The following is a 27,716-nucleotide window of genomic DNA, read 5'->3' as shown; positions in this document are numbered from 1 at the left end:
TCTCTTGTTTAAACTACCCGGTCTGTGGTACAACAGCCCTAGCAAACTTCTATAGCATGTTTACATCCATTCTCTGACTTGATCCTCCCAACCACCCTGTTAGCTGCTCTCTGTTACTGTCTGTGACAGCCAGCCTCCAAGATGGCCCCACTGGCCCCACCTCCCTATATTTACCTCTCTGTGTAGTTCCCTTCCACACTGAAGAGGGCAGACTTGTGTAACCAATTGGATATTGTGGAAAAGACGTGTGTGCCTTCCGTGGCTAAATTTCTGTTTCTGCTCTGCCTTCTCTTAGAATAATTGCACTGGGTAAAGCCTACAACCATGTCCCGAGGCCGTATAAACAGCCTGTGGAGAGAGGTCTACATGGAAAGGAACTAAGGCGTCCAGCCAACAAACAGCTCCATGTAAGGGCGCCATCTTGGAAATGGACTCTGCAGTCCAGTCCACCCTCCTGATGAGTGCAGCCCTGGCCAACACCTTGGCTGAAGCCTCATGAGAGACTCTGAGCCAGACACTCCCGGTTAATCCGCTCCTTGATTCCTGACCCACAGAAACTGTGTGTCAAGATAGACGTCTGTTGCTCTATGCCATTAAATTTCATGGTAATTTGTGATACAGCACGAGATAGCCAATACATTTTTTCCTATCCCAACAGAGGCAGTATGTGTACGAATTAAGAGGCCAAGGTCTGGAGTCAACTATCTTTGACTAGCTCTTGGTCTTAAACAGATAACTTTAGCCTCTCTGAGCTTCCTCATTTATAAGCAGGTAGAGTCATTATAACTCATATTATAGAATGTTGGAGGATCAAAGGAGTTAATACATAACTTATAACAGTCCCTTGCACGTAGTAAATGTTATTGTTATTATATGGGTGAGAAACAGCCCAAGAGAGGTGAACAGATGTCTCTATGGCTACGCAGCCAGGTACTCAGGAGTTAGGCTGAGTCCTGAACCCAGTCTCTTAACTCCTTGGGCAGTGCTCATGCTTTAACTGAGTGACTGAATGTGTACCCTGGGTGAGTCTATAACTTTTCCCATTTCCTCCCCTGCAGCAGGCTGTTTCAGCCACGAAGCACTGTCCACAGCTGGCCATGCATGTTGTGCTGGGGATAGGGGGCAGCCAGTCAGGTCAAACTGTGGGTCTGGCCCCGGCCCTGGGAGAACCCCTGAGTCCCTGCAGGAGAGAGGCTGGAAAGGCATGCGAGACCAGGCAGCAGTGGGCGGGCACCCTCTGAGGGGGCTCTTCTGGACCACACTTCATTGACAGAGCGGGTCCTAGGACAGCCCGGGGTTAGGAAATGGCCGGGAGAGCAGGACAACTGTCTTGAAATGCAATAAGGCATTAGAGCAAAAGGGTTGTCGGGAATCAGTCTCTGCTGCTCAGGCTGCTTTCGTTTGAACTGATCAAAGTGACCTTGGACAAGCAAAGGCCCAGGTGCTACCAGCCCCCATGGGACAAGTACCCACTCCTCTTTTTCCTCTAAGTCTGTGGCTCGCCTCCCACATCTGATAGCAGGAAACAGTCGCGGTGAATAAGGCAATGGGAAAAAGGGGCAGAAATTTTAAAAAGGCAACGGCATTTGAAATGTACCTTTGAATGAGCAAGATCACCTATGGAAATTGGATGCAAAGAATCTCCCCGTGGGCTTGTAGCTAAGGACCAGGTGTTCAGCTCTTTGGAAAACATCAAAGAAGCTTACTGGGTGTGGTTTTTCCTAAATTGTCACTGAAGAGTGGCAGAGTATGTCTCCTCAAAATATGCCTCTTTGGCATAAGGATTATTTTGAGCCGATTATTTTGAGAAACAGCAGACTCCCGGAGAAGCTCTGGAAACTCTGTTACCCTTTTGTAAGGGAAAATTTACATTTATAAAGGAGATCTCCAGTTTGTAAGGGTGTCTCCCTCTCTGTACCAGGAAGAGAAGGACAAGGCTCTAAATCATGAGAATCTTATTAACCCAGAGGCACCCACGTCAATCTGCATAACAAACCTTATTCTTGTTTGCCTTACTTTTCCTGGTCACCTCCCCATTACTGGCCTTCCCCATGCCTTTCTTTCTTTTGTCTTTAGCTGAAGATAGTATTTAGGACTGAATTCTAAGTCACCTCTTGAAGTTACTCATTTCCCCTGTAGACACATGCTCTTGTAAACTGGTTTGTTTTCCTCTTGTGAACGTGTCTCTTGTTACAGCGTTCCCAGCAGAGAACCTAGAAGGGTAGAGGGAAAATCATCTTCTCTCTCCTACTTCACCATGACCCCAAATCCCCCATACCAACAGCCAAGGCTCCCATGTCACTTCAGCTGACTTGCTTTTTCTCTGGAGCCTTACCATTTCTAGAAAGATGAGGTTGGATATGAAGAGGGAAGACCAGACACCAGCAGAAAATAATTCAATGATGGCTGCCTCTGACCTCCCGGAAGAGGAAACCTACAAGGGGTCAGCTCCAGAAAAATGTGTATGAGGGCTTGTCGTTGGGACTGGCTCACATTTTTTTCTTGAGTTCTGCCCCCTTCCCACCTTCGGGATCCTCACTTTGCAACAGACAAGGGTCCGGCCAATGCTTCTCACTGCAATGCTGCCCCCGCTGGGAACACCACACCCTGCACTCTCACTGCTTGTCTCCCCAACAAGACCCCGTTCCCAGGAGTGTGTCCATCTAACCAGACTGCTCTGTGACCACACACCTTCGTCAGCAACAGCCCCTCAGCCCCCAGTCCTGCCCATCACTTTACCCTCCAGTGAAGTCTTCAAGGTAGATTTGTATTTTGGCGGCTCTTACACGTTATCAGCATCACCATCATCTAGAGCACTTGTTAAAAGAGAGTCTGAGTGAGCCCTGAGGTCTGAGGAACCGTTCCCTGATTAGGATGACTTCAGACAGGGCTGGAAAATATTAGAAGGAGCAGGAGGGCAAGACAAAGGAGGAAAAGCCTCATAGCAACTTCCTGACCCTTAATCATGCCTTTAACATAGGAGGGGCTGAGGGTAGGTGTGGGGAGGAATAGGGAGAAAACTGCAAGGCTCTCATTTCCTGGTTCCACTTCCGCTGGGGATCCGCTCTGTGCTTCCCTAACCCTGGCACCACCCTTGCACTCACATTCCCAAGTCCCTCATTCCGGAGAAGCAGGGAACCTGATCCTTCATGGAGCCTGCATGCCTTTTGCATTGTGCCTGCATTTCCCCTTCCTTTCCTCATAGCTGACTGGAACAATTCTTGGTTTAACCTTGCCTCCCTGGTTCTTAAGGTCGGTGTTGCATCACTAATCACACTTGGGGGGCGTGCACCTTGTAGAACAGGCTCTTAGGCTTCTTGGCTAGAGATTTGGGTTCCATATCCGGAATGGGACCCCAGAAATCTGCTTTTTATTTTTTAAAGATTTTATTTATTTATTTATTTATTTATTTATTTATTTATTTATTAAGGGGGTGGAGTATGCTTGCGAGGGAGGGGTAAAGGGCGAGGGAGAGAGAGCATCCCATGCAGACTCACCCGGAGCCGGGAGCCCTCGATCTCACATCTCACGACCCTGAGATCATGACCTGGGCCGAAATCCAGAGTTGGTGGTTCCACCACTGAGCCACCCAGGTGTCCCGAAATCTGCTTTTTACACGAACAATGCAACTGGTTCTGAAGCCGTACACTGAGGTTGGAAAAAACCTAAGAACCAGCCTCACCACTGTTTCTGTGAAATGCTCTCTCCCTACACAGACCGGGCCGTGGAGATGAGCCTGGGGGCAGAAGGTCCCAAATCATGGGCATTCTGGCCAAGGGCTCCCGGATCTGTGGTTTGGCATAATCTTCACAGCAATCACACGGGACAGGGATTATTACCCCATTTCACAGACAAGCAAGTTCTGTGCTCTCTGGACAACTCTGCTGCTCCTTCTAGTTCTAAAAGTACAGTTTCATGACAGGAGGTCAAATGCCACCCCTAAGCCTTATGTCCATCACCACGTGACCTCGGATGGGCTCTCTTCCCATCCGGGCCTCCAGTTCCCACACGAGGATAATAAAGCCGGCCGCATCATCTCCAGGGCCTTCTATACAGGCTATCCAGAAATAGGTTAATCAACGGGGGCTTAGCTTTGTCGTCACTGGGTTTGATTATGACTCTAATCTTCTGTCACCCAAACTCAGTCTTCATACTTTATTGCTTACATTGTAGAATCAAGTCATACAGTCTCAATTAAAGAAAAAAAAAAGAAGAAGAAGAAGGAAGAAAACAGGGTCTCAGAGGAATTCCACCACTGGCTTTATCTGGGAGGGACTGTGCCAGAAAGCCTGAGAGCGGGTTAATGCGGCAGGGTGGGTACGGGGCCAGACTGTAAAAGTAAAGAAGCACGGCTCTGGTCTGGATGACTGGCAGCGAGAACGCAGGCCGTTGCATCAGCGGGCTCAAGTGTACGTGGTTTATGGCCAGGTCCCACTTTAGCGTAACCACAGCTGCTATTAAGACCCTCAAATGCACCATCCGTGGTTCTGAACTTTGCATAATGACTGAACTCTGCCTCATCATCAGAAGGGAGGAGAAGAACAGCGTGGAAACCAAAGGGGCTGAAATTTCAGCTGCTGCCAGGCAGCCCAGAGCTCCAGTACACTCCCAGAATAGCGCGGCTAGGTTCCTGGCAGCGTCCAGCTGCACGGCAGCTGGCCTTCCGGCAAGGGAGCCCCAAGCGGCGCGGGGGGATCAGCTGGGACTGGACACCTCCCCGAAGCCAGCTGGCTAGGCCTGCCCCGCTGGAGCGCCGTCGCTGGTGAGTGCCGTGACTCTGGCTCTCCTGTGGCACCCTGGCTTTCTCCATCACCTCGGGGTTCTGGCTGAGTTCGAGAGTCAGGGTGCCCTCCGATCCCAGGCGAGCGGGTGGGGGCAGCGACTGGGTCTTTTGAATGCTGTTGAGAGAATTGTATTGGTGGCTGGTGGGGCCGGTGAGCAGGCCCGAAGGCAGGGCGGGCTGCAGTGTGTGCAGAGGGGACGTGAGTGGCCGAAGGGGCCAGCGGCCACCCGGAGAACAGGGCTGGAGAAGGAAGAAGGGGTTAGAGAGGGAGACAGGTGGCCCTGCCATAGGCCAGGCAACTGTCTAGCACAGCAGTGGCGGGAGGCTGGCTTCGGAGGGTGAAGGGACTGTCGGGAGAAGGGACAGTGTCAGCTCGACGCCAGGGGCTCTGTTGCCAATGTCTTTCTCCCGTGCAGGCCTGTCCAGATCCTTCCTCTATTTCCTCCCTCACAAATATTTATTGAGGTCCTACTATGGGCAGGGCACCAAGGGAACCAAGATGGATCAGGTGCACATCTTTCCCTCAAAGAGCTTGCACCCTGGTTGGGGACATAAGACACATACATTAATAAGGCAGAAAAGGTAAGAGCTATAGGAGAGATGAGAAAAAGCACTTTGCGGGCACCCCACAGAGAAATGCAAGTCCAGCGGAGTTCAGACAAATGGGTTTTAATCCACGGCACATTGCTTGGCCTTTATGAACCTCAGTTTTTACATCTATAAAATGGAGAGCATATCTGCTTTATTGAACTCATAAGGTTATAAGGATCGAATATATATAAAAGACACTTGAAAATCATACAGCACTACACAGAGGCAAGCTATGATGAGGATTGCATTATCAGACCAGCTAGCATTTCTCTGAACTTCCTGGCCTGGAATTCTGGGAGCCAGAGGGAGCCAGGGATCTGAGTAGGGGGTTCATGACCACCGCAAGGCCAAGGCTAGACCCTGAGCCTGCCCTTCCCCTTCAAGAAGGCAGCCTCACTCAGCTCCCAGCCAGTCTGTCCACTATTCTGCTGATATTTATTGCCTTTTTTTATTGTGGGTATAAAGCACTATCCTAGGGGCTGCAAGGAAGGACAGACATGAAATCTGAATCCAATCCCCACCAAGCGTATCAGCAATTAGAAAGGCAAGATATTTATGCATAAGATACAATTAACGATGCAGAGCAGTGCTAGGCTAGCAAATTCGCCTTAGAAGGGGAGCTCTAGGAGAGCAGAGGGAGGAGGACTATGGGGTGGGGTCACCAGCCAAAAATTCTGGGAGGAGCACAGGACTTTAAAAGGGGACTGGAGCAGAGAGATCCAGAGGGGGCTTCCCGGACTGAGAGTTGGTGGGGGTGGGGTGTGAGTAAAACCACAGGAAGGCAAGTCCAGTGGCCAGACTGGGAGCTGACCTCTCAGGCTGGAGTGGGGAAGAGGAGGGGGATGAGGCTGGTGCCCAGGGTTGAGTGCAGGTTGCAGAGGTCTTGAATGCTGAGCGAGCAAGCTTAGTCTTTCACTTCAAGGCGGTGGGAGCCAGCGAAGTTTTCAGCAGAGCGACGGGGTGAAGTCAGGGAATGTCCCCTGATGGACGGCGGTTTGCAGGGTGACTGGAGGTGTTGACGAGTGGGAGGAGGACTGTAAGCGAGGTAATCAGCTTGGGGCCAGGTAGCCGCTGGAGTGAGGTAAAAGGGTACCCCATCCCTGGAATGTTCTCAAATGGGGGTGAGACCCTCCCTCCCCCGAAGGTAAGGGGGAACTAGATGCAGCACTGTGTGCACATTTCTTTTTCGTTTTTGGAAGGGGCTCATGGGCAGAGGGGCCTGACTCCTTGGACCCTCTGCTTTGACCCTGGTTCCTAGATCCACTGTGTGTTGATGGACGCTCTCCAGACTGGGGCAGCTCAGAAAATCCAGTTCTCTCCTCCACAGGGAGGTGGTTAGTGGCCACTGAGCCATGGACAGGGAGGGGGATAAGGAGAAGCAGATTTGTGGCCACTGAGGATGGGCTTGGCAGCAGGTGACATTCCAGCAGGCTCTGCCCAAGGCCCACTTCCGGGTACATTTCCAGAGGGATCATCCATGGGTAGCCAGTTGTGGGGAATTAGTGTTTAACTTGCCTGTTCCCAGACCCCTGGCTTCCTGTTTCTTAAGGTGCCACCTTGGGACCTGGGTCCTTTAAAAAAAAACGGGGGTACCGACTAGTGCAAGCGTCAGTCCTATAAACCTAAGAGAAAAGGAGACTTAGCCAGACACCATAGGCTGGGCAGTAACCAGTTAATATGGAGCCTGGGAGCAAGGAAAAGTCAAATGCAAAATCTGTTTACCAGCCAGTTGTGGGGCACCCAGCTGCCTGGTACAGGATTCCAGGCACCCACCTGTCAGGGAGCCAAGAGCCTCCACCCTCCGCTCCGGGAGGGACTGTTCTCGCTTCACTGGGGCCAGGCCACAAGACCAAGGGCACTCAACCCTGGTGGGGGTGAGGGGGCAGCCCTTCCCCTCCCCAGAGAAGGAAATGGCTCCTGAGAGCGATTCCACCAGCTGAAGCTGCAATATGGACTCCTGCTCCCCATGCAAAAGGAAGTCCCTCTAGGGAGCAAAACTGACCTCTAGCCTCCTCACCCCTTGTGCCCCAAGCCAGGTGGTCAAGTTCCTCTACCTGGACTCTGAATGGAGGGCATTGTTGGCTCAGGGGCAGTGGACTTCTCCAAAAGGCACTGGGGCTTGCCTGCTTCCCAGGAAGGCCTCGTGCCATGGGCAGGGCAGGTGTGGTGGGCAGGGCAGGTGCATACGGCTTGCTCAAGGCCTGCGGTTCGAGGGGAAGGTCGGCGGCGGACTACTCTCCAGGGGCTGGAACGCTACTCTTACCACTATGGTCCTGACCATAAGACAACGGAGCTACCCTACGCGACCGGCTCTGTGCCAGATGCCAGGGACCACAAGATGCGTGAAACATGTCCCCCTCTTGAGAAGGGCACAGTCTAATTGCGGAGACAACAGCTGACAGGCCTGAGGAAGATACACTGGGCTAACGATAAATAAACAAATGCATCAAAAGCTGTAGGTAAAGCAACTCCCACAGTTATTTCTGGGGAAGGTGAGGAAAACTTCACAGAGGGACACTGGGGCTGAGCTTTGAGGCAGAGCTGATTTTTGTAAGAATTTTGGTCAGAGAAGGGGGGGTGGGAGGGAGAGGATGTTGGAGGAAAAAGAAACAGCTGAGGCGAAGGCCCAGAGCATGGCATGATAAGGTTATTCCAATAACCGTAAAACAGAATTGAAAGGTCAGAGAAGACAGGACTTTAACTTGACAGGACTAAGATTAGCCCTAGGGGATGCACCAGGAAAGGAGAGGCTGACCGCTGGGCACCTGGGGCACCTGTGAGGGGCAGGCTTGTGTGAGGAACATTCTAGACTCGGAGTCATCTGGATGTTACAGCAAGATGGAAGGGTGGGGTTATCGTGCCCATTGTACAGGAGAGGAAAGTAGGGCCCAGGGCCATGCAGTGACCCATCCAGATCACAGATGGCAGGTGGCAGAACTGCTTCCGACCCTGGGGACTTGTCAGTCCCTAAGCCTCTAGCAGCTCAGAGAAGGAAGGCTGGGATGGAGATGAAAGGAGTTTCCATGGCCCAAAAGGAACTCAAGCACCATATATAAGGGGAGGGAGGGAGCCAGACACTCCCCGACAATCCATTACTCCAGGATCTCTCTGCACAGTGGGTGGGCAGGATCCATAGGGGATGACTTCACAAAGTGTTATTTTCTGGTGAAAACAGGAGTTCATAAAGGCTTATATGCCTACGGATCATTAAACTGGGTGAATGGCATTTGGGGACACAGACGACCCTGTACCCGGAATTTTGGAAAACAACACACCTCTCACAGAACATCCCTTCTAACCAAGGAAGGCTGCCAGTGTCCAGAAGCACCCCCCACCCTCACAGTGGGACTCAGGGGGGCTGGGCGGGGTGGCGCTCTCAAGATCTGGACCTCCAGTCCCACCACCCCACAGCCAGCCAGGCCCTGCCCCAGGGACTAAAGCAGAGGGCACCAGGGATCCTGGAGGCTCAAAGGGCTGGGTCATCTGCCCCGAGGGCCTTGCTTTGTTTTGAAGGCAGATCTTGTTCCAGAGTGAGACGGGGTGAAAAGGGACCCAGCAAACCTTTCTCAGAAAGCTGTCCTACATTTCCAGTGGTGCCTACTGCTCAGGGCTGGCAGGCCTCTTGGCCCACTCCCAGTGGGTGGCCAGGCACCCCATACCCCAACCCTACCCCTGCCTGGGCAGGGACTGATGGGGGAAAACTTGCCTCTTGGGAGAGTCCTCTGTACCTGAAGGAGTTCCAGAAGCTTGAGAGCAAACTGAGAAGATGGGTTGGATCCACAGCTCATCTGCCCCCAGTCCACTTCCCCTACACCCATCCCCAGCTCTCAGAATTGGCTTTTCACATATGCTAAGGAGCAACCCTCGTGGACAATACCTGCCTTGTTAATGAAAGCTACAGTCAGAGGCCAGAGGGACTTACCCGCTCACTTAGGGCTTGCCTTCCCAGCGCGGGCACCTGCCTGCACACCCTCACAGGAGGGTCCGGGAGACGTGGGGCGGGGGTGGAGTTAGGGGAGGGAGACCGAAAGTAACGCACAACTTTGCACCAGAAACGCGCTCTTAATCTTAATATTTAAAAAGAAAGGAAACAATTCAGCGATCACCGCACTTCCCAGACTTGCAAGCGAGGGCAAGGCACAGGGAGGGAGGCAGGTTCTAGAAAACGCAGGGCCCCACCGCCGGCCCCGGCCGCTAAGCAAACATTCCCTCCTGGACTCCGAAAAGCCGGTGCGCGAGGGGAGGGGCAGGCCTGAGGTTTATCGCTCCGGCAGCTCCTGGTGATTCATTGAGTTTGACTTCTGCCTGTCGTAGATTGAGGCACACAAACAGCCCCGGAGGTACCCCTCCCCTTTCCCCACGCCCTCCCCCCAACCTTGCCACCCCCGAGCCCGGGACCAGCCGCTTCCCCCTCCTCCCGCGCGCCCCGGGCTGTGCAAACACGCCCCGCCGCCCGCCCCGCCGCCGGCTGGCTCCAACCGCGCGCTGCTGGCGATCCCCCAGGCAACTCGGCGTCACGAGAACCAGCACCCCGGAGACCCGTCGCCCTGCCCTCCCTCCGCGTCCCCTGGGCCCCGGCCAGGCCCAACAACCTCTCCCTTCCCGGGGCGCCGCGGCCCCTCCGGGCCTCCCGTGCAGGCTAACTAGGCCCCGCTGGGCGCCCCCGGACGGCGCAGCCCGCCTCCCGCGGGGCGCGCCAGCCCCAGGGGAAGGCGGCCGGAAAAAATCTCTTGTTTACTGGGCCGGGGACGTCCCAGACTGGATTCGCTATCCCAGTTCTGCGGTTCCCTTTCTGCTGATTCCCGGGGCCGGAGGGTGAAGGGTGGCAACGGGCTGATCCACCCCGGGGCAGGGAGTGGGGGTGGGGCGCGGAGTGGGGCGGAGGGTACCCGAACTCGTGGAAAAGTCCGCGGGCGGCCGGAGGGCTGGACTCGGAGTCAGGGCCCTTGCGTCCCGGAGCGCAGGGACCGCGGGGGCCGGGTTAAACACTGTACCCCGGGGAACATGACCGTGAAGGCTAATTAGGACAAGTCGGAACAGGGAACGGGGACGCGGGGAGGGGAGCGCGCGCTCAGAGTTGGACCGTGTCTGGGGCGGTCGCAGGAAATCCAGGCGCAGGGGAGTCGGGCCCAGGGCGACGTTTGCTCGCGGTTCCGAGGGGTTCCGGGCCCGGCCCACGGCGGTAGGGGCGCTCGCGGTGTCCCCCCGTCCATGCATGTTTGGTGACCCAGGTGCCGGGAAAAGGCCGCGCGTGTTAGAGGCGGACAGTCGGCGTGTGGTGTGTCCACGTGTGCAAGCTCGGGGAGGGGAGGGGGCTCAGAAGGCGTGACAAAGACGGACTTTGTGTCTTGAGTGTGCGCCTCGCTCTAGCCCAGAGCAGCGAACTGTGCCCGGCGTGTGTCCCTCACGGGAGAGCCAGGACGAAGGTGACGAAGGCTCGGTGAGACGCACCAAGGTGGCCCCCGCGCGTGTTCGTGTGTGCGCGCTGGGACATGCGGGGTGGGAGAGCCTGCCCCCCAAACCGCTTTCCGGAGGGAAAGCCAAATCCTGAAAGTGAGTGCGCGTGAGTGCGCGCGCCCGCGTGCGGGGGCGTGGCAGTAAACAGCAACAACACTCCGGCCAGCTCCGCCAGAAACTCCGAGCTCCCTCCCCGGCCGGAAAGTGCGCCTCGCCGGAGCCTGGAGGTGAGTCGGCGGCGGGGGGGAGGGCCTGGCGGGCTTTGTTGCTGTGCAAACGGATTGCACATACCTGGTGCGCTGCGGCCGCCCGATCAGCTCCTGAATGGAGGTGATGTCACGGTGATGCAGGCGCCGGCCCACCCTCGCCCGGAGAAAGGAGCCGAGTGCGGGGAGAGGCCAGCGCCAGAAGGAGGGACCGAGTGCGGCCAGCCCAGCCCAGGCTCCCGGGAGAGGCAGGCCCTGCGCCCCGAGCCCCCGCCCGGGCCCCGCCACCCCAGGCCCGGGCTTCGCCTGGCTCCGCGCCCTCCGCCGAGCCCCTCTCACCCCGCCCGCGCTCCGCTTGGAGCTGGAGGTGGCCCCAAACGCCGCGCCGAGTGGGGCGGGCGGCGCGTCCCAGGTAAGGGCTGCTGCCTTCCCGCTCCGCCCTCCCCTCCGCCGCCCGGAAGAGCCGGGTCGGGCCGGCGGGCCGTGGGCGAGGGCAGAAGCCCGAGGGTGGAGGACGCCGCGCCAACTCGGCTCCGCTCGGTCGCAGAAACTTTACAAACCGGCGCGAGCTGGGGACCGGGGGTGGGGGAAGCCCGGCGCTGTCCCGAACCCACAGTGGGTGCCCCCTCCACTCCCGCTGCCTCTCTGCGTGAGTCCACGGTCAGCAGCGACTGGTGGGCCAGCCTCCTCTCCGGTGCCCGAGGATGGGGAGAGCAGGTTTCTGTGGCCAGAGGGAATGCGGGAGACAGGCTGGGGTCCCTACTCACTCTGCATCCAAGGCCTGGGGAGCGCCGGTGTAGACCCCAGGGGTGAGGAGGGAAATTCTCAGAATCTTCCTGTAGGAAGTTTGGAATCAGACCATCAAAGAGCCCCTACTTCAGGCAGCTTGACTTCTAGATCCCCCCGACCCCCCAGGGCTTTTCCAGGGCCCTTTGCAGCCGCAGGGGTTGGGTAGCGCCCCTCCATCCTGAAGCCCGCAGTTTTACACCCGGGAAAAGCCAATCATTTAAAAGCTCCATGATCTTGATCCTAAAGCACAGGAACCAGAATGTGTCAAAATAGGGTTTTTTGCACTTGGTTGTCCCCACCTTGTGTCTTATTACATGTGTGGGGGGGGGTGGGGAGGGGTGTGGGGCGCATTCCAGAGTGGCATTCCAGAGCAGACCCTTGGATTGAAGACTTCGACGTTTCAGAATGCTCAGGAAATTTTGGCCCACATGTCCACTTAATGCGGAGGTCTAGGCTGAGGTTCCTGGAAGCCCCTCCCTTCCCAACCTGATCTCTGATCCCTCTTATTGGTGGGTTTAGTCGCCAGAGCCCCTGGACAGGAGTAAGATGATAAGGCATAAGGACAGAACTCCAGAAAGGGGGGTGGGATGGGGGAGAAGGGGAGGAGGTGGGCCGGCTGTTGGTGGGTCCATCCATCTCTCCTGATAGGCTGCCGGGTGCTGGCAGTTGAGGAATGAGGATGCTCTGTGGTATCCCTGGGTGAGCCTAGGTGCCTTTGAGAGGGGGCTGTCAGGGGTCATGGCACCCTTATCTGTAACCACAGGCTGTGTGTCTCTATCTTACTCTATCCTTGAGCCTGGGAGATGCAGACCAGGGCGGCACTGTGAAGCCCATGGTGTCCTCTTCAGGTTGGTCTCCTATGCCCTAGGGGTTCTTGGGTTCTGGTGTGAATGGTGGGAGGTTAGGAGGGGGTGGTTCTGGAAAGATGAGAGGGCCTGACTGCCTCTGATCAAGCCAGTCAGGGCCAGCTCGCCTCTGAACCCACCCCACTGCTGAGGCCTCTCTGCTCCTCCTGGAGAGGGAAACTGGGAGGAACTGGAACTGGATTGGGCTGACTCAGACCAGAGCTGGGGTGCTGAGTGGCTGAGTGGGGGAGAGGCCGATTTCAGAGGTGATTAAAAATATCTGTATGACTGATTCCAGGGAGGTGAAGCAAAAGGGCCCCTTTGTCCAGGAAATAATCCGAGACTGGGCTGTGCTGCAGTGTTGGTGTTAGAGAAATTCATGGGGTGGGAGGCGGTCCCCCTCCCACTCCCCTCGGTCCCACTGAGAACCTTGAAGCAGAAGATGTGACTCCACACTGAAGAAGGCAAGGGAGAAGGGGGCACTGAGTCTGTTCAGCGAAGGCTTTTTTAAATGCCTGCTCTGATGTCTACTCTGTTCAAGGCACAGCACTAGGTGTTTGCAGGGATGCTAAGTTAATACGTCTTGTTCACTACCCTCACACACCTTCCAGCCTGGTAGGGGAGACTCATGCACAGAAGAGCCATCAAGGCTCAGAAGACAGCCAGGAAGTGCAGGCTTTAGGGACCCGCGGGAGGGAGAGCCTCTTAGGCAGAGCTAGGTACCTCTCTTTGCAGTGCTCTTCCCCTTCTCCGCCATGTAAAAAGTGGCATGGGTTGCCTGGCTGAATCTGCACTCGGGGAGGTCAAAGGACACATGCAGAGCTCTGCTGAGCTTCCTTTAACTCTGCTGGCCTCCACGGATCACTGCCCTAGGCCTGAGTAGGTGTATTCCTGTCTCCATACTCACCCTTGCATTTTTCCGGGGAACAGAGAAATGGATTGTGTCCGGTGGGAATGGTTTGTTTCATCTGGGGCTGGTAAGTATCAGGGCCCCCGAGCAGCCAGGTACCTGGGCGGGGAGGAGCAACAGCAAGAACAGGTAGGTTCCTCTTTCCTTCTTGGGAGTTCTCCCCACATTGGTGGGGCGGGCAGAGAGCTGCGAGGTTGCTGGATGCTGGCAGGGTAAAGGCGTGTACTTCTAAGAGCAAGATGGCTCAAGAAGAGTAAGTGAGCAGAAGGGTTGCAGAGCTAAATGGGACCTGGCTTGGTTTTGTTTTGTTTTTGTCATGACATGGCTGTTATCAGATTTAAACTTGTAGTGTGGGCTTTGGTATCCTTTCCCCCTACCTCCAGTCAGTCCTTAGATTTTATTTGGGAAAGGATCTCTCAGATCTGGCCATTATGGCTTTACCTTTGGCCTTGATCTTTAAACGGGTGAATGTGTCCTCAACAAATCGACTGCCTGTGCTTTTGGCCAGATTCAGATCTGAAAGCACAATCCTAGTTATGCCGCGTTTGTGCAAAACACAGCTTTAGTTCAGTGGCTCCCCATTGCCTTTATTTTTTATTTTTTATTTTTTTTAGATTTATTTATTTATTTGAGAGAGCGAGAATGAGAGAGAGAGAGAGAGAGTACATGAGAGGGGGGAGGGTTAGAGGGAGAAGCAGGCTCCTCGCCGAGCAGGGAGCCCGATGCGGGACTCGATCCAGGGACTCCAGGATCATGACCTGAGCCGAAGGCAGTCACCCAACCAACTGAGCCACCCAGGCGCCCCTCCCCATTGCCTTTAGAATGATGCCCCAACCTCCTTCCCTGTAGCACTTCTAGTCTGTGTCTCCCCTTACAAACTCGGTTCATACTTGAAGGTGATAAAATACTGAATAAAATGCTGTTGAAAGGTCTTCTCCGTTCTTATCTGACCCCTCAGCGGGAAGAGCTTCCTCCTCTGTGTTCTTGGAGCATCTTTCCCTCTCCCAGAGGCAAATTCTGTTGTGTGGCACTTACCATTTTCTCACAGACCTACCTTCTCTCTCGTACTGGATTTTAAAAACCATCAAGTCAGGGAGAAAAACAAAAACAAAAAACAAACCGTCAAGTCAGGGGCTGTATTTGTTCATCTTTGTATTTCCCAGAGCTCTGAGAACGACTGGCTTTGTTGTCCCCCCCCCACCACCACCACCAAAATGCACAGTAAATATTTTCTGATTGGGAATAATTGCCTGTATCTAATCTGGGATCCAGCGCGGGGAGGGGGTGAAGTGCTGGAAGATGTGCAGATACCTGGGGGCTAACTCAGGGTGGCCTTTCTCAGGGAGCACTTCCACATCTCCAACTTTACCACAAGTTCTGGCTGCTTTGCTATGAGCCCCAAACACCCAAGATGGGGTTGAAGGCTTAGGAACCCACAGCGTGTAATCTGCAAATTACCTCTTCCCTTGAGTGGTTCAGTGTTTCTCCTTACCCATCAATCCTCCACCCTTCGTTTTTCTTTCCAGCAATTGTAAATACAGTTTATGCTTTATTGATTTACGATTGCACAAAGTCCCCTACGAAAGCTTATTTAAATCTCGACGCAGGGGAAACGTGCTTTTGCATTAGAAGTCAAGAGAAACTGAGCTCTGACCATGCAGTTATTTAGGAAAACAATAAAGATGTTAGCTTATTAAGAGTTAATGATAGGTAGTATTTGGAGGAAAAGCAAGCTTAACTGAAAAATGAAGTACCTGAGGGCGCCTGGATGACTCAGTGGCTTAGGCCTCTGCCTTCGGCTCAGGTTATGATCCCAGGGTCCTGGGATTGAGCCCCACATCAGGCTCTTTGCTCCACGGGGGCCTGCTTCTCCCTCTCCCTCTGCCTGCAACTCTGCCTGCTTGTGCTCTCTGTCAAATAAATAAATAAAATCTTTAAAAAATTAAAAAAAAAATGAAGTAGCTGAGAAGGTCGAGATACCTGTATTTTCAAGGGGCACCTTGGGTCTGTAGGATATGTTAAAGGACTTTGAAAATTGACGTTCTTTATTATGTCGGTTTCACTTAATTTATGGGTTTTATTTTCCCTGATCCAATAGCACGTACTCTTCCACTTATCAATTACAGAGAGACAGTTTCTATTGACTGAGATTTAGGACTTTTGTTCGCCTGTTAGAAATTAGGTAACTAGGAATGGTGAAAACTTAAGGGGGTGGACTATGCATCACTACCCCCAAAGGAGGAAGAAAGGAGGTGGGAGGAGTTGGATCATGCCATTCCCCTGAGAGCCACTAGTGGTCACGATCATCCTGGAAAGCTTGGTTGCCATCTTTCCGGAGAGTTCCGAGGACCCAAGAAGTGAGAGAGGAAGAAGCAGGGTTATAACTAGTTACTTGAACGTAAGGGGTAATTTAATGTGCATATCTGTATTCTGCAGTATTTTTGAACTTGGCTGTTTAGAACATTGAGATTCTCTGTTCTCCAAGTAAATTTACAGTCTTTCATTGATTGGATATTTAATTTCTCTTAAGCTGCCACATTCTTTATCTCCACACCACACAGGGATAGTCCAGCTGGTGTTGAGAGCAGGGGTTCCGTTTTCTTTGCTGCTCATCTACAGGCCTTGGTAGAGCCGCCGTCGTCGGGGCTGGTCACATGAGTAGTACGAAGAGTAATAGGGTACCTTCCTGGTGTGAATGAAAGATCCCTTTTTTGCCTTCTGGCTACAGTGCCTTAACGTCTTCCATGACAGATGAGTTCCTTTGGGCGTTGCATTGCCCTTCCCCATTCTTGCTTTTAAAAATGTTAATGCCTCATAGAAGGATTTTTGCATGAAGTCATTAACTCCCTAGCTGAGAAATTATTTTATCCTTCACTCCAGCAACCGAGCTAGACAAAGAAGTTTGGATTCTGAAGAGGAGAGCTGGCGTGAAAAGTGGGCAAATGCAGGGCAGGAAAGGGAGGTGGTAGGGAGGAATCCAAGAGAACTGTCTCTTCGTTTTCTCTGGCTGCAGGTCATGCCTTTCGGGTGCTCGTGAAGTACCTACTGTGTGAATGAGTGCATGGCAGGTTGGCCATGGACGTGGGCATCACAGGGGCAGAGTTGAAGGGCACGGTGTCAAGGCCTCTTGAACTCTGAGAGGGTCAGGGCAGAGAGAAAGTGCGGAGTGGCTTGGTTTTGACTTGCTCTCAAACCCTATCACCCTCAACCCAAACTGCAAGAGCTCAGGGAAGGTTCGGATGCTGGTTATGATGGCGGGGGGCAGGGGGCGGGGGGGGGGATCCTGAAAATTCAGTGACAGATTCCTCCTTTTCCGTGAGTAGGACCAGAGATGACAAATGGGCTTCATCTCATTTGCCTCTCTGGTCAGCTGATATGCCTCCCAGGAGTGCTGTGTCAAGAAGGAATCTGAAGCCCGTGGGGACAGTCTCGTGATCAGCTCGCACTGTCTGCCCCAGTTCAGGACAGGGGCAAGCAAGCGACTGGGGCGTCAGAGTCTGGCCTTGGAAGACTGATTTTGCCTTTTCCCTCTCTGTCTCTAGGGACCCAGCCGGAGCCTGGCCTGGGAGCCAGCATGGCCATCCCCAAAGCCTTGTTGACGTGCCTGGGGCTACCTGTCTTCCTAATCGCAGGCGCCCAGGCCCAGAACCACGTGCCACCTGGCTGCAGCCCAGACCTCAACCCCCTCTACTACAACCTGTGTGACCGTTCCGGGGCCTGGGGCATCATTTTGGAGGCAGTGGCTGGGGCGGGAGTTGTCACTACGTTTGTCCTCACCATCATCCTTGTGGCCAGCCTCCCCTTTGTGCAGGACACCAAGAAGCGGAGCCTCCTGGGGACCCAGGTCTTCTTCCTGCTGGGGACCCTGGGCCTCTTCTGCCTCGTCTTTGCCTGCGTGGTGAAGCCTGACTTCTCCACCTGTGCCTCTCGGCGCTTCCTCTTTGGAGTCCTGTTCGCCGTCTGCTTCTCCTGCCTGGTGGCGCATGTCTTTGCCCTCAACTTTCTGGCACGGAAGAACCACGGGCCGCGGGGCTGGGTGATCTTCACTGTGGCGCTGCTGCTGACCCTCGTGGAGGTGATCATCAACACCGAGTGGCTGATCATCACGCTGGTCCGCGGCGGCGGCGAGGGCGGCCCTCCGGGAAATGGCAGTGCCCCCTGGGCCTCGGCCTCCCCCTGCGCCATTGCCAACATGGACTTCGTCATGGCGCTCATCTACGTCATGCTTCTGCTGCTGTGTGCCTTCACGGGGGCCTGGCCTGCCCTGTGTGGCCACTTCAAGCGCTGGCGGAAGCACGGGGTCTTCGTGCTGCTCACCACGGCCACCTCCATTGCCATATGGGTGGTGTGGATTGTCATGTACACGTACGGCAACAAGCAGCACAACAATCCCACCTGGGATGACCCCACGCTGGCCATCGCCCTCGCCGCCAACGCCTGGGCCTTTGTCCTCTTCTACGTCATCCCGGAGGTCTCCCAGGTGACCAAGGCCAGCCCAGAGCAGAGCTACCAGGGGGACATGTACCCCACCCGTGGCGTCGGCTACGAGACCATCCTGAAAGAGCAGAAGGGCCAGAGCATGTTTGTGGAGAACAAGGCATTTTCCATGGACGAGCCAGCCTCAGGTAGGCGGAGGGACACCCTCCCCGCGCACCCCACCCCGTCTGTCATTCTGCATCCTGGACGCTAGGATGGGGGCGGGGGCTGGTCTCCTGAGCGAGACGGAAGGCTCTCGAATGATCGCTAGTGTTCTGCCTTCAAGCCCCTAAATGCCATTTTTAAGTTTTTGTTTTGTTTTGTTTTTAGTACTCCTGTAGTTCATGAATATATTTCCACTGTAAAATTTAAAACACCCACAGATAAAATTCCTTCCGGCTGGCTCCTCCCAGTTCTACCCTGTTCTTTCCTGTTCTGGGCCACCTCTGACCGGTATTTTACCTCCACGTGCCTCTGTTTCCTCATCTGTAAAATGGGGATGGTAATCGTTCCTGTTAAATAGGGTTCTTGTGAAGATTAAGTTAATGCACGTGCCCGGCACTTGGAAATTACTCTACGAGTGTTAGCTATTAGCTGTATTCCTATCCTTTTACTGTGATTACAACCACCCTTCCCGGACTTGTTTTTCCATTATGTACATATTCATAATTTTAGTTTCCTTTAAAAGTCTTCTCAGTTAAGATTTTGTTCTTTTTTTTTTTTTTAAGATTTATTTATGTATTTTAGAGACAGTGGGCCAGAGCACGCGCAAGCTAGGGGAGGGGCAGAGAGAGAGGGAGGGAGAGAGAAGCAGACTCCCTGCTGAGTACAGAGCCCCACACAGGGCTCGATCTCACAACCCTGAGATCATGACCTGAGCCCAAATCAAGAGTTAGTTGGACGCTTAACCAACTGAGCCACCCAGGTGCCCTGATTTTGTTCTTTTTAATAAAAGCACTGTGCCACATCCTGATCTCAGCAGCACCCACTCTCCAGCTGGCTTGTCCCCAAGCTCCTGTCCCGGCTCGTTTGTTAATGGGATGGGGCTTTCCTGTTGGAGCCCAGCACTAGGGGCACCAGCCAGCCGTACAGCCTCAAAGGGGTCAGGCTGAGGGTGTCTGGAATTGGAAGAGGCAGGAATGGGTGAAGCTTCTGCAGCCCGTGCCAAGCCCCCCTCCTCCCCCTTGGAAGCAGCTTGAGAAGCAGGCGGGCTGGGGGGCGGGGTGAGGAGAGATGCTTCTCTGGGACACTTGGCCAGTTGAGCTCCTGGCTTCCAAAGGGAAGAGTATTTCTCTGGCATTTGTTAACTGTAAGGACCGCTAGCATTCACTGAGCACCTACTGTGTGCTCAGTGTGCACACATTTCCTGATGTGTCCTGTGGCGTGCTGTCCTTAGTCAGCTGCCTACAGCCCCTTTATCTGACGTGACTGGGAACTGGAGGGCAGAAGGACCAGGACAGACCCCTGACCCCAACCCCAGACTGGGCTGAGCAGGATGTTTGGGGGCTTAAGACTTCAACTGCTTGACTGTCGGTCACCAGCTCTGGGGTCCCTGCCAGAGGGCTGAGTCAGAGACGGGAAGTTCCAGAAGCAGAACTCCCTGCCTCTTCTCTACAAACTGGGACCCCCCCCCCGCCCCGCATCATCTCTGTTTTGGGGAAAGGAGTGACCTTTGTCCTGTCTGGCACCTGATCTGTGATCTGCCCACGGGGCTGGCCCCTGGTCCACATAACAGAGTGGGACTAGTTGAGTGGGGGTGGGGCTTGTGCACCCACATCTGCTCCCGCTCTGTGTCTGGCCACGAGGCCCATGTAATACTACTCAGCCTTTGTCCTCGCAAGGCAAACATTTCTGGGGCTGTGAGGGTTTTTTTCTTTTCTTTTTTTTTTTTCTAAATGGAAAAATCAATCGAGTGGGCCCAGCACTTAGGAACCCAGCCCTGTGTAGTTGTGGTCCCTCGGAGCTGCGGGCCAGCAGCCTGCAGGAGACAGACAGCCTTCCGCCTGCCCTCGGGCCCCAGGGGTTGGTCGTGAGCTTTCCTCGGACACCCTGGGAACCCCCACAGGGTAGAGCAGATGGGGATAGCATCACACCCGAGGGCACGGGGAGGTATTCTTGGAGCTGCAAACAGTCCTGGAATCTTGCCAGGCTGCCCCAGGACAAGATGTATGTACATTCAGTCCTCCTGGTGGGGCTCTGGGTTGTGGGGTCCTGGAGGATCAGCTGTGCCCCGGGACGACTGGCAGTCTCAGGCTGTGGGGTCTTTGCTCTGCTTACCCTAGCGCCTTGCAGCTGTGGCCTGCAGTGGTAGAGGCCAGAGCTGGAGCCTGGCCGTCTTGGAAGGCCGCCGAAGGCCCATGTGCCCCTCTTGGCCTCTGGCCCCGGAGGGCGGATGGGGATATGAAGGTTGCTGACAGGAGCATTTTTCTTGGCTGAAGGCGGGGGAGGGGTCCTCACACTGCAGGAAAGCCCGAGCAGAAGGCAGGCAGCATCATGCTCTCTTGACTCCTGACAAAGGCATGCTGGACTCTGGAGGGGCCCCCATACCTGCAACCCCGCCCCGCAAGTGGGCCACCCCTGGCCAGGCTTCCTCCCTGGGTTAGATGTTATCCCAGGGCAGGTGAGCCCCCTCTTCCCTGCCCGAGCCCCCTGGGGAGCCCTGCCTGAGAACCCAGCCCCCAAACGGCTCTATGTTTCTTTGCAGCTAAGAGACCAGTGTCACCATATAGTGGGTACAACGGGCAGCTGCTGACCAGTGTGTACCAGCCCACCGAGATGGCCCTGATGCACAAAGGCCCGGTGAGTGGGGTCCCAGGGTCTCTGTGACCCCGCTGGGGGCCGTGGAGCTCAGCCTGAGCCGGCTGGTGCAGAGGTCCTGTGGCCGGTGCAGGCTGGGGCGGAGGTGGTAGGGAGAAGGCAGGCTTCTCCGTCTGATGCATCAGCGTCAGGGAACAGAGCCCCTCGGCTCCTAATGCCCTTTTCCTGGAGTTGATGTCTGCTGCACTGCAGTGAGACCCGCCCTGTGTCATGGGGCATCACACAGGACTGGGGCCCCGGGCTGCGGAGAATGCAGAACAGGTCCTCTTTGAGCTGATAGGAGAGTCCAGCTTTACCCTAAGGAGCTTAGGGAGGGACAAAGGAAGGTCTCAGCCAGGTAGGGAGGTGGCAATCTTTGGTGCCCCCATAAAGGCACAGAGGACCAAAAAGCAGGTCTGGGTATGTACTTACTCCTCAACCACAGCTGTCCCAAGAGGGCCTTGGCTCCCTTCCCCCCACAAGCAGGCTCTAGCTCTCAACCTCATACCTCCCCTGGGTTCTGGAAACCAGATGCTCCATTAGCCAGTGGGGGGTGGGAACAGGAAGACCGTGGGTTAGATTCTCACTCACTCCGTATATGTTCCTCCCCCTGGGCTGGCAGTCACTGTGGGGAGATGTCAGTGACCTGCCTTGGCAGGACGCTGGGAACAGGAAGCCAGGGAGGTCAGCGGGGTGGTGTTCTCACCCCCCTCCGTGCCACGAGCCCCCGGGGCACGGTGCAGTAAATATCAGAAACTTCCAGCTCCAGCCTCTTCCTCTCCCTAAGCTGAACCTGCTGCCAGGCGCAGGGAGGGGCAAGGAGTCTCTGGAGGACAGGAGCAGAGTCTGCTGGTCCCAGCCACTCAGACTGTGGAACCCCCCCAGGGTCCTTCCTCCAGCAGCTGTCTCACCCTGGCCACCCCTCACTTGCCTGGCCACACCCAGTCCTGCCGCCCCGGGGGGTCGAGGATCTGGGTGAACAGGGAGTACCCACCCACGGAGATGAGTGGAGACTACGGATGGGGGCTCCCTCCCTCCCCGCCCCAGTTAAACTTTGACCGGGCCACCACTGGGTAGAGCCTGACTGGGTGTGGCTGTGGCTGAACCAACTGCCCAGGTGATTCTGAGGCACACCCAGGTTTGAGCCCCACCTACCTGGATGTTCCAGGAGCTTCTGGGGGCCTGCGAGCTGGGGATTGCAAACCAGTGGGAGGACCACCCGGGCCTGATTCAACTGAAGGCGGTGGGTGGCTTGGGGCCCTGGGGTTAGGGATAAGGCAGGTGGGGCCGGGAGTTCACCTTGCCTTCAGGCCAGGAGCTGGGATGGGGGCCTCTGGACTCTCCCCACCCCACAGCCATCTCTCCCCCACACAGGAGTAGGGCACTGTAGCTCTAGCCAGGTTCCAGGCAGAGAATTTGGGTTTTAAGTCTCCACAACTGATTAACCCGCCCAGGCTTCAAGATAAGAAGTGTGGGTATGCCCGAGGCCTGCCAGCTGTCCTCAGCCACACAGACCTGCCGCTCTGATTGCCACTGGGTGTCCTATTGCCATCTGAGGGCTCGGGGAAGGGTCTGGGGAGGAGGGAGCCTGGGACCATTACAGGCACGTAGTAGCAGCTCAGTGTGGTTCACTCTGCCCTGGGCCCCAGGATTTCCCCCAGGAGTTGGGAGCAGGAGTGGGGAGGCTTGAGAAGAGGATCCTTCTGAAAATAGTGACGCCCCAGGGCCATCCGAGGTGACCAGAGGCCCCTTCCCATGCCTAGAGGCCTGGCGCTCTGTAGGGTGAGGGAAGGGGCTTGAGGTCAGACGCCAGCCCCTCCGTTTCGAGAGGTGGAGTCACCCATCCCAGGCGGCCGCTGGGGCCCTGCTGGGGGGGCTTGGGGGTTACTGCTGGCAGGCCCAGCCCTGCAGGAAGCGGAGTGTTTGGGCGTCCGCCCTGGCAGAACCTGGCTGTGAGACCTCCTGTCCTTCCTTCCAGTCCGAAGGAGCTTACGACGTCATCCTCCCACGAGCCACCGCCAACAGCCAGGTGATGGGCAGTGCCAACTCCACCCTGAGGGCCGAAGACATGTATGCGGCCCAGAGCCAGCGGGCCACCACACCTCCGAGAGACAGCAAGAACTCCCAGGTCTTTAGAAACCCCTACGTGTGGGATTGAGTCGGCGGTCAGGAGGAGGCAGGCAGATTTGGGGAAGGCCCTTGGGACGTGGCCTGGGTGAGGAGCCCACGGCTCTCCTACTGCCCCTGCCCCCTCTGTGGCTCAAGGCAACTGTGCCTCGGAGCCGGGAAGGCCGTCCCTGTCTGCCAACGTCTGGGTGGGTGTCCCAGGGGCCCCCCACCCACGCCTCAGTGTTCGTGGAGCTTCGTGCTCCAGCCAGATAGTGTTCTTTTTGGGGTGGTGGCCGGTCAGTGCCAACATTTTCTGGAGTCTTCGGAGAGATTCCTGCCACCTCGAGAGATTTCTCAGGCGCGTCTGTCCTGGGTCTTGCTCCTCTATGAGGAGCAAGGGTGCCTAATAAACACGTTTTTGCTTTATGAGCCCTTCCTCTGGGAATGTCGTTTCTGACCCCGGGCTCTTGGTCACTGAGGAGCCTCCTCCTCCGTGGGCTGGGGGTGGCTCCTCTTTCTCCTTCCGAATCCGGCTCACGGGAACGCTGCTGCTGCTTTTTCCTTCCCAGGGAAGGAGTCTTCAGCTGAGCCTGTGTATCGTGTCGTGTCGCGGGCGGTCAGAGTGAACTTCTGGGCCCAGCGCCTGTCCAGGGTCTAGTCCAGCATCTGGGCTTATCTGAGATCAGGCAGCTTTTCCTCCGGGACGCCCCCCCGCCGCCATGCACGCGGCCAGAGTGGGGAGGGCAGGCCCACCATCGGGCAGCTCTGCGGAGGGTGTGTGTAAGGGAAGGCGGACCAGCTTCAGACCCTCTTAGGGGGGATGGCCATTCAAGTGCTCTAAGGGACGCGGCGGAGAGTCACCGGCCTGTGCTGTTAGATGGTGCTGTGCTGAGCACGGGTGGCAGCGGACGGCTCGGAGAACACTGGCACTTCTTCACAAAGTGGGTTTCCAAAGGTGGGAAAGGGTCGGCCGGTGCCGGTTGGTTCCATTCCTGGACAGTTATTACCGTGTCCACTGGCTCAGCCCTTTATGGTAAACAAAGCCTTCCCACATCAGCTCCTTTTAAACCTCGTGGCTGCCAAGAAAGGTGGACAGCACAGCATTCTGTCCTCTTTCCCGAGTCAGAATCCCAGAATCGTGCCATTTTCGGGTCGGACGTGGCCTTGGAGGCAAAAGGTGGGGCTGTCCCTCTCCCGGCCCCTGACAGGGGTAAGCAAACCGACCCACCGAGGCCACAGCGGCCTCCAGAGGGGCCCCACCGGTCAGGTTGTGTTGAGCTCTGTCTTTGAGGCCCACCCTGGGGCCGAGCCAGTGGCCTGGGCTTGGATGAGCAGTAGTGCCATGACCCTCGGACAGACACTGGCTCCGGGCTTTGCCAAGGGGCTGCCAAGCCTGCCCCTCCCAAGCTTGGGAATGTTTCTACCCAAAGAGTCAGAAGCTATTTTCTGACACCAGTCGTAGGGGGGAAAAAAAAAGTCTCTGTTGGAAGAGAGAGAAAGTTGCCGGAAGAAAAACAAACTTCTCCCAGAGTTTCCCTTCTATGTCAGATTGCACGAGCCCCGCTGGGACTCAGACACTGTTTTTAGTAGAAGCCAGAGCTTGGGCCCCCGAGTGGTAGGGTCCCCTTTGACTCTTGTTCTTTCTGGTTACTTTAGGCTCAGTCCCCGCAAAATAAAACGAGATGGTAGAAGCCCTCTTCCCTGAACCACACGTCCGTCCTGATGTCCTCATACCTCTGTCTGGGCTGGGCAGGGCCCAGCACCTTTCCCGCCCTTGTCACTGGAGCTGGGAGGGACCGGAGGCCACCAGCCAGAAGCAGAGGACTGAGTGGGGGGCCCGTGAAGCCCTGAGGTGCGTGGCTGGGGCCCTGGGGCCATTCCCTTTGCCTCTCCTGACCCCCACGTGCCTGAGGCCACAAGGATCTACAGAACTGCCCAGCCTGCCTCCGTCCCCCCTCGACACCCTTCCCCTAGTCACAGCCCATGTGTCCCATGCTGTGGTTCTCCAGATGGCCATCCTCAGATGCCCTGTCTTCACACCACGGGCCTTCCTGGCTGTCTTGGTGTCCAGCATCAGCTTGTCCTGCCTGCGCCTGGGTGTTTGCAGCCAAGCCCTGGCGGAAGTGGGCTTTCTCATCAGGGCTTCCTGCCACCACCTGGACCGTGGAAGGCCCCTGAGCTGGGACAGAGCTCAGCCCGAGGCCTGAGCAGACACCGCTCCTCTTCGTGGCCTGTGGGTGCTGGATCCGAGCCCCTTTGGTGCTTCCCTCTCGTGCCCCCTTATGCCATGACCCCATGCCTTCCCCACCTGCAGTGAACTGGGGCCCATCGAGACACAAGGTGGGGGTTGGGGCTGCATCCTCAGGGGCCAGCTGAGAGTCCTGGATCACATGGGCTGGGGTCTCAGCTGCTCACAGAACTGGGACTCATGCCATGTCCTGCTGGGCAGATGTACAGATTTCTGCCTCACCTTGGGCACCCCAAACGTGCTGGCACTGTTCTCTCCCACGACATGCTCCAGAGGGTCCTGACGGCCACCCAGGGAAGTGGGGGGCATCCTTTAGGACCTGATGATGGTGGAGCAAGGGCGGAGATGTGCATAGCTCCAGACTCACAGGAACAAGATCTCTGTAGCATCGTCTCCTGGTTTTGTCCCGCGCTCGGCTACCAGGCAGAGCTGGCTGGCCCAAGGGGGCCTCCCAGGCGTGCCCCTGGAGCTCTGTGCTCAGCGCAGAGTCACCTCTGGGTGCCCAGGGTGGGGGGGAGAGAACAAGAGCAGGGCCCGACCTCACCCTGTGGTCGGCCCACAGCTCTCCAGCACCATGAGACCTCCCGGCCCGGATTCAAAGGCTGGCGCAGAACTGGGGGGACGCAAAGACGCTCAGCCCACAGCTCTCCAGCACCACCCTCCTGCCCCCAGCAGCCTGTGTCTTTGTTACTGGAATATTTCTCAGGCCCTACAGAGAGAGTAGAGCCATACAACTGCCTGTGACAGCTCCCTACCCCCCATCGCCACCATTGACCGATCATGTGCTGGGTTGCTTAGCTCCACAAACAGAGTATTACTTCTCTCTGATGGAGGGAAGAGGGAGCTCTCTGCACCTCAGACTTTTCTTGATCTAGGTTAGTGGTCCCAAGATCCCTTACAGTGAATAAAGGCCCTGTCTTGCTTTTCGAAGTGATAGTCTCATGTGAGTCTTGGCCCCACCAGGCGGCCACGAAGAGCAGCCTGCAGTGAATGTGGGTTTGTTCGTCCGAGTTCTCCAGGGATCTGGGTGTTAGCTTTGGAAGGATGGGATCCTGAAAGCTGCAGGCCACCCTGGCTCAGGGACACGCAGTGGCCCTGCTCCTTCCAGGCCTTGGCCAAGTGGAGAAGATAGAAGACAGGTGTGTTTTTAGGAGAGAGGTGCCTTCCCCCAAGTGGTCCAGCCGCAACACAAATGAGCCTCGGATGGAAGAAAACTAGAAGAGGCCAGAACCTATTGCAGGTAACATCAGACCAACACCTTGGTAAATTTCACACCCACTCTGTCAAGCCGTTCAGCTCGAAGCAGAGTAGTTTGGACCCTAACTGCTCAGAATTAAAGGACCTTGTCCTCTGTTTCCGAGGAATTCCTATCACAGAATCCCCATGTGTTCACTGAGATTTTTTTCTGGGATTTAATACATATTTTTAACCTAGTCTCTTCCCTTATAGACCAACAAAGGCTGTTTGATTCCAACTAACTTTTTCTCGGTTGGGGATTTATTCTAAGGGAGGAAACCAAGCCTCCAAAAATAGCCAAGATTTGTGCCTGTGCCCCACCCCCCTGTCCCCCCCAAGGTCTGGGAATGTAGGGATGGGGCAAGAGAGGGGGACAACCCCTATCATAGTTCTGCTGCTGCCTGGCATGCTGGAGGGGCACCGTTGAGTGACATACTGGGCTCGTGGGAAGGCAGACGGGGCCAGGGAGATGATCAGTACCTCCCCTGAGGACCTGCCAAGAGCCACATCCACTATTCCGGTTTACACTGGTTTCCTGCACTTGATCACACCTCAGGTAAGAGCTAGAAACGAGAGAGCAGCAAGAAATAGGTGAAGTGACTTGCCTGGGGTCATGCCCTCCAACCCTTTGTTACCAAACGAGGCACTTTCTCCAGCCCCATGGGGTTTGCGGAGATCAGACTTGGGTGCAAGTGACCAGATTTTGTTTCCTGTCTGCTGTGTGCCTTCTGGACCCTCCCGGAAGCTGCAGCCCCCGCTTCACAGCAGACCCATGAATTATTTAGCATCTGCTCCAGCTGGGTAATGCTCTGACCTCATCCTCATCCTTGGGCTGAGGGCGCGGCTCTGACCTTCGTCTCCTTCAAGAAGGGATATTGATGGATGGAGGCTGGGGTGGTGGGTCCCTCTGTGGGCTGTGGGTGACTGAAAGGTACAGGGAAGGAAGTGAGGACCAGAAACCAAATGCCTTTTTAGCAGGAGGCAGTTCTGCAGAGAGAACATGACCTAGGAATCCAACAGCTATGGGTTTGGATCCCGACTCTTGCTTACTAGCTTTGTAACTTTGGGCAGCTCAGTTTTCTCGTCTGTAAAATGGAAGTACTAACACCCTGAGTTCATATTTAGTGTCTAGTTCCTCAGGGTCACTCCGTGAAAGTCACAGTCAAGGCGGAGCATCCAGGAGCTAGCTGTCCAGTGTTTTCTGCCCAGACACACTGCTTTCAGGGCCAGATTTCACTCTGTTCTGCCCTCCGGAGATGCCTCTTTCCCT

At 55.6% G+C, this 27,716-nt stretch overlaps 1 protein-coding gene across 3 annotated transcripts; it reads left to right on the top strand.

Moving 5' to 3' along the window:
• The first annotated feature begins 9,916 nt into the window (after positions 1 to 9,916).
• Positions 9,917 to 26,140, top strand: GPRC5C (G protein-coupled receptor class C group 5 member C). Of its 3 annotated transcripts, none has more exons than XM_031037699.2 (5): positions 9,917 to 11,058; positions 17,124 to 18,206; positions 20,762 to 20,856; positions 22,832 to 22,981; positions 24,619 to 26,140. In XM_031037699.2, exons 2-5 carry the CDS (start codon positions 17,156 to 17,158, stop codon positions 24,649 to 24,651), a joined length of 1,329 nt encoding a protein of 442 aa, XP_030893559.2. In that variant the 5' UTR covers positions 9,917 to 11,058; positions 17,124 to 17,155; the 3' UTR covers positions 24,652 to 26,140. The 3 variants fall into 3 exon arrangements, with proteins under 3 accessions (XP_030893559.2, XP_081660692.1, XP_030893565.2); XM_031037705.2 differs by lacking the exon at positions 9,917 to 11,058 and adding an exon at positions 11,176 to 11,449; XM_081804566.1 differs by lacking the exon at positions 24,619 to 26,140 and having other exon boundaries at positions 10,933 to 11,058; positions 22,832 to 23,391.
• Positions 26,141 to 27,716: the final 1,576 nt, after the last annotated feature.

The sequence above is a fragment of the Leptonychotes weddellii genome, chromosome 15 (genome assembly GCF_054177405.1).
Source record: "Leptonychotes weddellii isolate Sample4059 chromosome 15, ASM5417740v2, whole genome shotgun sequence".
Taxonomy (NCBI): Eukaryota; Metazoa; Chordata; class Mammalia; order Carnivora; family Phocidae; genus Leptonychotes; species Leptonychotes weddellii.
Note: the sequence above shows the minus strand (reverse complement) of the source record. Positions and strands in the feature narration are given on the sequence as shown.